The 10887-nt window shown below is 42.7% G+C and overlaps 2 protein-coding genes across 2 annotated transcripts in view; one reads left to right on the top strand and one right to left on the bottom strand.

Annotated features, from left to right (window-relative positions):
• Positions 1-27: 27 nt before the first annotated feature.
• On the bottom strand, positions 28-6409 carry CSUI_004198 (protein phosphatase; the record flags this gene model as incomplete). The annotated part of the gene is made up of 2 exons (XM_068064391.1): positions 909-6409; positions 28-310 (listed from the first exon to the last, which is right to left on the bottom strand). Coding segments are annotated over exons 1-2 (1698 nt in total), but the record flags the coding sequence as incomplete, so codon positions are not given.
• CSUI_004197 (vacuolar sorting 9 (vps9 domain) protein) overlaps positions 5905-10887 on the top strand; it is a 10864-nt gene continuing 5881 nt past the window's right edge. Inside the window, exons 1-4 of the mRNA XM_068064390.1 lie at positions 5905-8008; positions 8667-8790; positions 9651-10114; positions 10494-10793. Of these exons, the coding sequence (XP_067923640.1) occupies positions 7814-8008; positions 8667-8790; positions 9651-10114; positions 10494-10793 (1083 nt within the window). The 5' untranslated portion in view covers positions 5905-7813. The remainder of the gene's footprint in view (positions 8009-8666; positions 8791-9650; positions 10115-10493; positions 10794-10887) is intronic.

Here is a 10887-nt window from a genome sequence, read left to right as displayed (position 1 = left end):
GATGGATCGAGGAGTGTGAAGTGGGGGAGTGACTTACAGCAACGAAGGCATTCCTAAGAGCTTTGGCGAGATTCTTGTTGATCCAGTCATCCGTCAAGAGAAGATAGAGAAGCATGCGGTGTACATACGCACTAACGTCGTGGCCGCTAGGCCCGTGTCCGTCGAAGACTCCGAAGATTGCAAAGTCTTCGCCTCGCATGAGAGAAAAGTCATCCTGATTTGGCGACTCGGGCTTTAAGCCTTTCTTGCATGCAAACCCGAACCCGTAGCTCTTCTCCAGTTGCTCGATACTAGACGTCTTCGGTCGCAGCTAAACACACAAAGAGAGGAGTAAGGAACGAAGGAAAGAAAGAGAAGAAGAAGAAGAAAAGATGAGAATGAGAAAGAAGAGAGAGAAGAAGGAGAGAAAAAAAGAAGAGATAGGAGAAGGAGAAGAAGAAGAAGAAATGAGAAGGCAGAGAAGATAGAGATATGAATGGTATCCATCACGTTACATCTCGGATATATATATATAGAGAGAGAGAGAGATGTATACACGTAGATACACATGTATATATATATATAGAGAGAGAGAGATATGTCTACACGTAGATACACATGTATACAGATATATATGTGCCTGTATATATGTAGGTATGTGGGTGAGTGAAACTGAGGTAGGTGGTCGATAGCTATAGATGAGAATTTGCATGCAGACCACATCTCCATCCTTCCCTTCTCATCTTCTTTTTCTTTTTCTTCTATTTCGACTGAAGAAAGAATGGAGAACAATACCCCCCCTGAAGAGTCCCCGCTCGAAGAGAAAGGAGACGCCAAATGAATCGAAGTAGGAGAAGAAAAGAAAAGAAGAAGAGAGACGGGCTAGTTTGCCTTTCTGAGAGGAAGAGAGAAGATGGTAGGTAACTTACAGCAATATCTTCAAGTTTATCGGAATAGCTCTCTTGTCTCCCGTCCGCTGGCTCCCCTACCACAACGCATGCACCTGCTCCCCGTCCAGCTGAAGGAGGAGAAGGAGGAGGTAAGAAATTCTCTAGCAACATTGCAGAGGTTAAGACACCCGGAGTCTTCCAGATATCTTCTCTCTTCATTTTAGATAGGAGAGATCTCAATCTTGCTGGATCTATGAAGGAGGCGTTTGTATTCTTTAAGGGGTCTTCCCCCTGCTGCTCGGTATCATTCTCATCACCTTCTCCTCCTTCTTCTTTCTTATTCTTCTTTTTGTTCTTTTTCTCCCTCTCTTGTCGACTATCTTCTTCGTCTTCATCTTCAAGAGACGTGCGACTCCCGTCTCCTCCTCCTCCTCCAGATTTCACGAGAGAAGGTGTCTCGGACTTGAGACTTCTTGCTCTTACTGCGATAGGGTCGTCCGCTTCTGCCAGCACAGGCAAAGACTTCTCTCTTCTTATCTGTTGAATAAGAGCCTCACTGCTATCTCCCCCCCCTCCTTCTCCCCCCCCCTTCCCTCCATGACTACGACGTTCAAAACTGGATTTCTTTGATTGAAAAGAACACGAGAAACATGGGGGAAAGGCCTCGCCATCATCTCCTCCTCCTCCTTGTTGGCGTGGACTTAAATCTGACGAATTCTCATCCGCATTCTTGAAGCTAGTCACACGAGAATCTTTGCTCGGGTCTCTTCCCCCTTCTGGCTCTAGTCCTCCTCCTCCTCCTGCGAGACGGGGAAGGCCTGCATGCGAGCAGGAACCTGCGGAATGAAAGCGAGATAAAGACTGCTGCTGGATAAGAGCCGAAAGAGAAGAGACGGTCCCTTCGTCAGGAGAAGTCGCAACTTCGGTCGGGTTCGTTCTCTCGTTAGGAAGATCATTCGTTCCTTTCTTATCACGAGGAGAAGAGAGAGATGGCAAACCTTTCTCTTTAGATGAGGAGGGAGGCTTTAACACGGTTAGTCTTCTACGAGACATGTTAAACGCTGATAAGGCACCTCCACTCGACTTCCCGCCGTTGTCCTTACTATTCTGTCTTTCACTCTCTCCGCCTTCCCGGGGAGGGCTACAGTCTTCTCCCCCCCCTCCTCCTCCGGGTGTACGTACAGCAGAACCCAAACTATCCATCTTTCCATTCTGATGCGACTCTTTACTGCCGGGTGGAGAAGGAGACGAAGAAGAAGAAAGATCTCCTCCTCCTTCCCCTAACTTTTTCGATGATCCTTTCTGTTGGTCTTCTTCTTCTTCTAGGTGATGATGACCTGTCGTTGTAGCTGTCGTTGTCTTGTTCTTCCTCTCCTCATCGCCATCCCCCCCCTCATGACTCTCCGCTCCTCCCCCTCTCTTACCAGGTCTGCTTTTACTCTTACATCCTCCCATCTTTCTCTTTCTTCTTCTTCCTCTCTTCTCTTCAAAAGTCTTTCTTTCTTTCTAACGTGGGTTTCTTTCTTTTCTTGTAGAAGAGACAACCCAGTGTCTTTACATCGAGGATTCTTCCTGCTTTCCTCTCTCTTTCTCTCTCGTTTCTTTTCTTTCTTTCTTTTTATCGCATTGGAGGATGACTAGCGTGGGTTGCTTCTGCAGGAAAGAAAGATCAGACAAGGCAGACCGACGGGCCTCTACAGCAGAGGCTTCTTTCAGAGCCCTAAAAAGTCAAGATGAAGAAGAGGAAAAGAATGACGAAGAAGGAGAAGAAGAAGAAGAAAAGAAAGAAAGAAAGGAAAGAGAAACAGAAGAAAACAAACAAGAAGGGAGAGGAAAAGAAGGAAGAACACACGAGGCTTTCTCCTTCTTCTTTTCTTCCTTTTCTCTTACCTCAATTCGCGGGGGTTTGTAGGGAGAGACAACAAAAGAAACAAAGAGAAGAAAAAAAGAACGAAGAAAGAAAGAAAAGAAAGAGAGAAAGAAATCTAGACTCTTTGCGAGGAAGACAAGAAATACCCGCTGCTGAGAAGAGCCTGAACCTCCTCCCCTCGTCAAGCTTTGAAAGGAAGAGATAAGAAACAATGAAAGAAAGACTGAAAGAAAGAAAGAAAGAAGGAAAGAAAGAAGAGAGGAGGATTGAATGAAGGGATGAATGAAAGAATGAAACAAGAAGAGAAAAGATTTTCTCCCAATTTCAAGGACAGAAGAATACACAAGAAGAAAAAGAAGTATGAACTGAGAAGGAATGGATACATGTATGTATCTAGACACGAAAGACTATCTGCGATTCTCCGCTTGAGCCAAAAGAAGAAGAAGGAGAGGAAGAAGAAAAAGAAAAGGGTTTCCTTCTCATACTTAAGAGAAAGAAAAAGAAAAAAAGAGGGGAGAAAAAACTAGAGAAAGAGAGACAAACTATATACATATATATGAGTATATATACGTATATAGAGATAGTGATATATAGACGCTTACATAGAGAGAAAGACAAGGAGAGAGAAACAGATGTGAATAAAGCTCTCTTCTTTCCCTTCCGGTACCAACACCTGATCTTATGTTTCAGAGCTGACAAAGAAGAAGAGAGGAAGCAGAGAAATGGAGAAGAACAGAAGACGAGAAGAAGAAGGAGAAACGGAGAAAGAAGAGGTAAGGAAGAAGGTAAAGATGGGAAGAAAACGCGAAGAAAGAAAGGCTGCTGAGAGAAACGAAAGCAAGACTGGAGAAAAGAGAGGGAGAGAAGAGATTCTTCTTCTTCTCCTCCCCTTGTTCGATCGAAGGAATGAAAAGAGAAGAAAGAAATCCACACGAGAAGACGGGAGACAGGGGGACAAGAAACCTCAAGAGAAAGACGAAGCAGACAAGAGGAGAAGAAGAAAAGGAATGTAGGAAGGAGGAGAAGAAGACGGTAAAGTGACTACGGGCATGTTGATGTGTTTGTGTAAAAAGATCCAGACGCGATTGAAGAAGAGGAGAAAAGACCGGACCGAAAGCTTTCTTCTCTATTTCAAGAGAAAGGTGATGTATATACATATATACGCACAGTTGGCGTGTTGAAAGGTGTAAATAGTCAGGTGTATGTACACCTGAAATGAGCTCCGTTTACAATTCTCGAAAGCAAAGGAAGACGACGATTCATTTGCATTTAATACGAAACCTGACACGTGCCTGCAGCTCTGTCTTCCTTACGTTTCCTAGAAAGATTATTGTCAAAAGAAAGAAGAAATGAAAATATTTTTACCATGGTGACTACTGAAAACATATGTTCAGGTGTATGTACATACACCTGAACCAAATGCATGCGTATTTATTTTCCGTGGAAAAAAAAGGAGAAAAAGCAAATCACAAATCTTTTCCGTGAATGTTTAGGACGAAAAAACTCTCTTCATAGATCCCCCGTTCTTTAATTCGGAATGTAGATGCATATATAAAAGCGCAAGAACGTAAGAAAGGAGTGAATGAAAAGAGAAGAACTGAAGAAAAGAATGAATGGCCTGCTGGAGACTACAAATGAGAAAAAAAGTAGCTTCGAAAGGAGCTCACAATAATAATAGTAGCAATAGTACCAAAGCTCCCAAGAAATTTTAAGTCTCCGAGTATGGATCTATTCTTATACACCTGATACGCCTGCTGTGGTGTATATACACCTGAAATGATTTTCGCCAAGAAGAAACACATGAAAAAAACTTGGTTTCCGACAAATTGACAGAAAGGGAAAAGAACTCACGACGAGACGAGACTTCCCTAACAAGAGTCAAGGAATCTTCTTCTACCACAGACGGTTTTGAAAGGCTTGTCGCTTCAGAAGAGAGAGAAGAAAAAGAAAAGAGAAATAAAGAGCGAGACAAGGAAAGAAAGAAACGGAAAAAAATGGTGAAAACAACGACCTGATTGACCAGAATTTGATCGGAAAAATACAAAAATCGAACGCAATGTTGACTGAAGAAAAAAAAAAAAAAAGCTTCGGTGCTAGTGTTGTCGTCAAGGTGTACATACACCTGAAAATGGTGCTAGTATTTGCAGAAAAGAAGGAAGAATCTTCTTTTTTAAGCTGGATCAAAGAGGAGAAGAGACGGCGCTATTTTTTTTCTTGCGGAAACAATCCAAGTGATTTTCCTCCTCCTCCTGTTAACTAACTTCATAGCTTCTTTTTCTCTTTTTTCTCCATTTTCTTGTCCTTCCCTCTTTCAGAAAAGAAATGACGATGCCGGACGACAAAAAGAAGAGCGGCGGAGAGGAGATTTTTTGAAAAGGGAAATGCGAAGAGCAAGCGAAGGAAGAGGAAGAAGAGGAAGAGAAGCAAAGAAAGCCTCTCTTCGTTCTAGCGCGGAAGGTGAAAAGAACAACAAAAGAGAAAAGAAACCTCTTCTTTGAAAATATCTCCTCTCTCTCTTCTGTTTCTCTCTTCGAGAAAAAAGGCTCTTTTTCTCACAGCACCCGAACAGAAAAGTGATCTCTTACCAGCAATCTCGCTCCCCTAGTCATTGATCTAGGCTTTACCTGTGAATGGTAGCCTATACACATGGAGATGAATAGAAAGATGTTTTCAACGGATCTTCAAGCATTTCTTAAGAAGGAAAAGAAGGAGTGCGGAAAAGGAAAGAGAGTGGGAGAGAGAGACACACCCTGCGGCGCCTCTTGAAAGAAAACATAGAGAAATACAGCGAGATACTTTCTCAGCTTCTCTCTCTCTCCTTCTTTCTTGAATGAATGGAAAGGAGAGAGAAAGAAACGAAGAGATTGCTTTTCGAAGGCGGGAAGAAAACTCACAGAACAAGAAAGGTTGAAAGGTCGCCAATGAAAAAGAAAGGAAAAAGAAAAACGGGTTCGTTCATTTCTTTCCAAGAAAAGAAGAAGAAGCGCCTCGTAGAGAGAGAAAGAGTCCTAGATGGACGGAAGAAAGCTTTTCCGCATTCGGAGGAGCTTGTAAGCCCGCCATTCGTCATAAACCGACAGTAGTCGCCCTAGTTAGTCATAATAGTAGTAGTAGTAGTCCTAGTAGTAGTAGCCTTTTTTTACGCATGACTAACTACTCTTTCATCCCACCTTTTTCTTCTTCTTCTTCCTGGGATTCTCAAAAAGTTGTTCATTTTCTCTTTCTTTTCTTTTCCGATTAAAGGCTTCTTCTCTTTTCTTTCTATCCTTCAAAATGTGAAACGCCTGAGAAAAGCAAGAAAGAGAAGCGATCTTCTTTCTCGAGAATCTCGACAGCGAGAGAAGGAGGAGAGAAGCAAGCGATGAGACAGATGATACTCTCTTGCAAGCCCTTGCTTGCTTCCTCTCTTCCCTGTCCCTTCTGGCTCTTTCTCTCTATCTTCTGAAAGACATTATAGAAAGACGAGAGAGAAAGAAGCGAAGGAAGACAAAGACGAAGAAAAAGAAAAACAAGTAAAAGAAAAGGACAGAAGCAGTAGTACCAGATGAAGAAGAAGAAGAGAATTTGAGAAGCCTACCCACGTCTTCAAACTTCGATTATTCTTTCCAAGTTTATCTAGAGAAACTTCTTCTATTTTTCAGTTGGGTTTCCCAAAGAAAAGAAATTCTCTTCGTTCTGCTTATACCAGTAGCATCTCTCTTTCTTCTCTCCTTTTTCTCTACGCTTCTTTCCTTCTTCGCTTCTCTTTCTTTCTTTCTTTCTTTCTTGCTTCTTTCTCTCGTGTGTAGCCAGCCTCTTAGAGAGGATTTGTTTTGTGAAGGTAGCCTCGCTCAGAGAAAGAAAGGAGAAGAGAGAAGCTTTTTCTTCTTCATCATCTTTTCTCCTCTCGGCCTTTTCTTGTAGAAAGACGAAGAGAAGAGTGTATTCGCATCTCCGCGGGGAGCAGGGAAGAAGCAGGTTACTCAGAGGAGCAAAAGAAAGAAAGAAAGAAAGAACAACTTCTTTTGTATTGATCTGTTTCTATAGCTGTTTAGGTCGTCTTCACGAAGAAGGAGAAATAGACTCGGAGAAGGACTGAAGTTTCAGGGCGCAGGGAAATCTTCTTCCTTACAAGGTGAGAAGGAGAGATTTTCGAGAGAAGGAGACAACAGCCAAAACAGGAAGAAGAGACGGCAGCAGAGTCTAACTCGCATGTCCTGAGGTGTCTCTTTTCTCCCTCTTCGTCATTTTCTCTTTTCAAAACAGTCGACAAGAATTCTGAACCGGTACCTTTCTCAAGGAAGAGAGACTACGAGAGCAATCTCCTATCTCTCGCTTCTCCTCTACTTCTCTCTCTCTGTGTCTTTACGTTTTTACGACATAAGCGTTCTCTTGTGTGGAAAAGAAGAAGAGAAGGATGCAGAAGAAGAGGAAGAAGAGAGCACAGAAAAGAAGACAGAGAGAGAAAGCTTATGGTTTGCGTCACAGTGTGGGAAAGTTTTTTAACATCTTGTCACCTCCTAGCTGATTTCGGGTGTATGTACACCTCAAAGAACATCATTCTCTTCTCTTCGTCTCTATCCAACACTTCTTTCTATCTCCATATCTGTGGAGCGCCCCTCTTTCTCTCTCTAAAGACGTTGTTTCTTCTTGTCTTGTTTCTCTTCTTCATACAAAGAAGAAGAGAAAGACCCAAGTAGCCCAATCTCGTCTTCGCTTTGACTTCCCGCCTTCTTGCAAAAACCCCTTCTTCTCCTAGTTCTCCCAGACTTGTTTCTTTCTGAGTTTTTTCTCCTCTCTCTCTTTCTTTCTTTCATCTCGAGGAAGATCTCTTCTTCCTGTCTTTCTTCTTCTCCTCATCTGTTGGATTTGCGCGAGGCCTGGCTTTTTTCTCTCTCTGAAAGAGGAAGTGAAACAAGAAAGAGCGAAGAAAGACTTTTCCTTTTTTCTCCTTATTTATTTTTATCTTCATTTTCTTCTCTACCTCCCTCTTCTGTCTCTTCTTTATCTTCTCTTTCTTGTTCCTTATCTCTTCCCTCCTTTCCTTCTTCTTCTTTTCTTCTTCTTCTTCTTGTCGTAGTTGCTTTTTCTCGCCATGACCGTGTTGGGTTCGCATGTCTTTTTGCAGCATCTGCTGCACCGTCAGAATCGATTGCTTAAAGCCGCCGCGAAAGCATCGACGTTCTCCACAGCGTCGTCGAAGGGAGGAGGAGGAGATGCAACGTCTGGCTCAGTTCTTCTTCTTCTTCCTACCGAAGAAAGTTTGAGAGGATTCAATATAGCTGACCCTGTATGTAAGAGAAGAAAAGACACAAAAAAGAAGAAAGAGTGAGAAAGAAAGAAAGAAAGAGTGAGAAAGAAAGAAAGAAAGAGTGAGAAAGAAAGAAAGAAATCATGAGGCGGGGAGATGTGATGGTAAGAGAGGGACGGGAGAGAAGTCGATGGAGAGGAGAAGAAGAAGAAGACAAATAGATGACGTAGAGAGAGAGAGATAGAGATAGGTAAAGAGTGAAGTAGCTAGACTGCTTTTCAGAAAACATGGACGAGTCAAATACATCTAGACAGATAGAAGTCTCATCTATACATCCACACACTTATCAGACTGCCAGCATAACTCCTCGTGAATATGCCTGGGATGAGCCTCTCTCTCTATATATAGATGCCTACATACACATTCAGGCAGCCCTCTAGTGAACGAAGATCATATATATATATATATATATATGTATATATGGGGTTGCAAGTTTGTCTTACGTCGTCATTGAGTGCTTTTATGTACATACACTGTACGGGCACTTGGGCGTATCCCTCTTTTCGTCCCTTTTTCCTTTCTCTTCCTCCTATTACAACTTTGTCTTTCCCAGAGTTTTCGTCTTCTCTTCTCCGTCCTAGAAGGAGATAGGTCCTCGTTCGTGTCTCTCTTGCTCTTCCGTCTCTTTTCTCTCTAGTTCTTAAGCGAAACCCATGTGTGCAATGCAACTGCAATTCCTTCACAATACTTGAATCGACGGGGACAGGGGCTACACCGAGAAGGTCAATCGATTCTCTCAGATTTCGGCTTCTCTTCTCCTGGTAAGTTTTGCGGTCTTCTCTCTTATGAAAAGAAAGAAAAGAGAAGTGAAGAGCTTGCCTCTCTCCTTACAGAAGAAGACCTAGTATGATTCCTATAGATAGTCACCGTCGAGTATCTTTAGGACCCATACCCTATCTTTCTCATCCCCGCATCTGAGTATGTATCTCATTCGCTCTCTCTATATATATATATGTATATATGTATAGACGTATTTGGGTGTATATCGAGTTGTAGACATGTCTATGTGTATGTAAAAAGGGGCCGAGGAGAAAGCAGATACAGTGGACTGCTGTTTCGCTCTCTGTCTTTCTTGCGTTTTTTCTCTTCTTCTCTCGCCCCAGACTTTCATGTTGAGGGACACGGGAGGATGTACGTATTTGTATATGAAGACGCATCAAATTTTCCAGGTGTATGTACATCCCACTCCCTCCGATTATCCATCGATCAAAAACGAGGAGGAATGCATCTATCTCTTTCATGCGCTCGTGTCTCTCTATATATATATATATATACATTTGTATATGTGTATATCTACATATCCATATATAGACATATACATTTGTATACGTTTGTATATAGAAGTATGTAGATAGAAATGTTTATTCTATATGTGCATGGTCGAGTATGTCTATATGTATGTATATGCATATTGAAACGAAGGGTGAATATGTTCTGGAATTAGACTCATGGATGACGTAGAGAGCTGTGTCGATGCATGCATGCATACATACATCGCCTCTTTCGGCTGAAGCCCCAAATAACTGTTAAGCTCTCTCTCTCGCTCCACGATGTAGGCGGTGGTCCCCAGTCTTCTTTCTTTTTTTTCCTTGTCTTTTTGTCTTTCTTTCTTTTTCTTCAGTGAGTGCCCGGATTCTAGGAGAGGACATCATCTATGATGAGGGTGTAACATACACATGTCTTCTCATCTCTCGACCTCTTCTTCTTTCTCCATCTTCTTCTTCTTCTCTCTCTTCCTCTGGTTCGACAGAGAAGACTTCTGTCTCCTCTTCTTCTTCTGCCACAACTACTGCAACTAGTCGTCTTTCTTCCTCATCTTCTCTTCCGGGACAGTCACACCCCCCTCTCTATCTTGTGGGGTTTCATCCTTCTGGAGGACGAGAGAAGTCTCGATTAGATGCGAGTGAGAAAAGTATCGAAGAAGAAAGAGACGAAATCTGGGCCCTAGAAAGTCAAATTCTCCATGTAGCTGATCAGTGGTGGCATAGAGGAGGGAGAGATCCAAAGACAGGTGTCTCAGGAGGAGAAGAAGTTCGCAGAGAAGTTGAAGAAGAAATCTCCTTCTTCAAAAAGACGTATATCTTTGTAAGATCTCTCCTTGCTGTTTCTTTGTCTGTTGACGTGTTGTGCTTGCATCTACGCATAAGAGCCTCTGGAAAGAGAGAGGAGCTTCTCCTTCAGCGGAGACGTCGTGAAGGTCCGGGTGGTGTATGTGCACTTGGGTCTCTGTTCTATGTGTGTATATAGATTGTATCCTGCCGCGTATTTGGGTAGAGATCTATATATAGATCTCCATCATTTGAATGCATATACACGTATGTATGAGACATTTTCGCTGTGTTTAGAGACCTGTCGCAGGAGAGGGATTTTCATCTGCTTTCAAGGCGTGAGACGTCTCTTCGCTTTCTTCATGTCTTTTTGTCCTGTCTCCCTGTTCTTTTCGCGGGTTTGTTCTGGTGCTCAGGCGCTGGGATGTGACGATGAGGTTGCGTCTCGATTGAATAGACTTATTCATGCCTGTCTTGATCGCATCAAGCCTCTCGTCACTTCTTCCTCGTCGTCTTCGTCTTCTTCTCGCTCTTCTTCTTCTTCTTTTCTAGGAGGGAGGGGAGAAAGTTTTCTATCTTCTTCCTCTTCTTCGTCGTCATCTTCCACAGCAGACAGATTTGGCAAACACCAGCAGGCATCGGAGTCATCAAAGGAAGCTGCGTCGTCTCTACAACAGTTATCGAGTCATGTAGAAAGGTGTGCATCTTTCTCGGGTGTATGTACAGCTCCTACGGAGACAAAAGCACGAGGGATGGAGGAAAAGTGGGGGATTTCGATGATTTATGATAGTCTATCCATCTATCTATCTA

Source organism: Cystoisospora suis (assembly GCF_002600585.1).
Source record: "Cystoisospora suis strain Wien I chromosome Unknown contig_1933, whole genome shotgun sequence".
Lineage (NCBI taxonomy): Eukaryota > Apicomplexa > Conoidasida > Eucoccidiorida > Sarcocystidae > Cystoisospora > Cystoisospora suis.
Note: the sequence above shows the minus strand (reverse complement) of the source record. Positions and strands in the feature narration are given on the sequence as shown.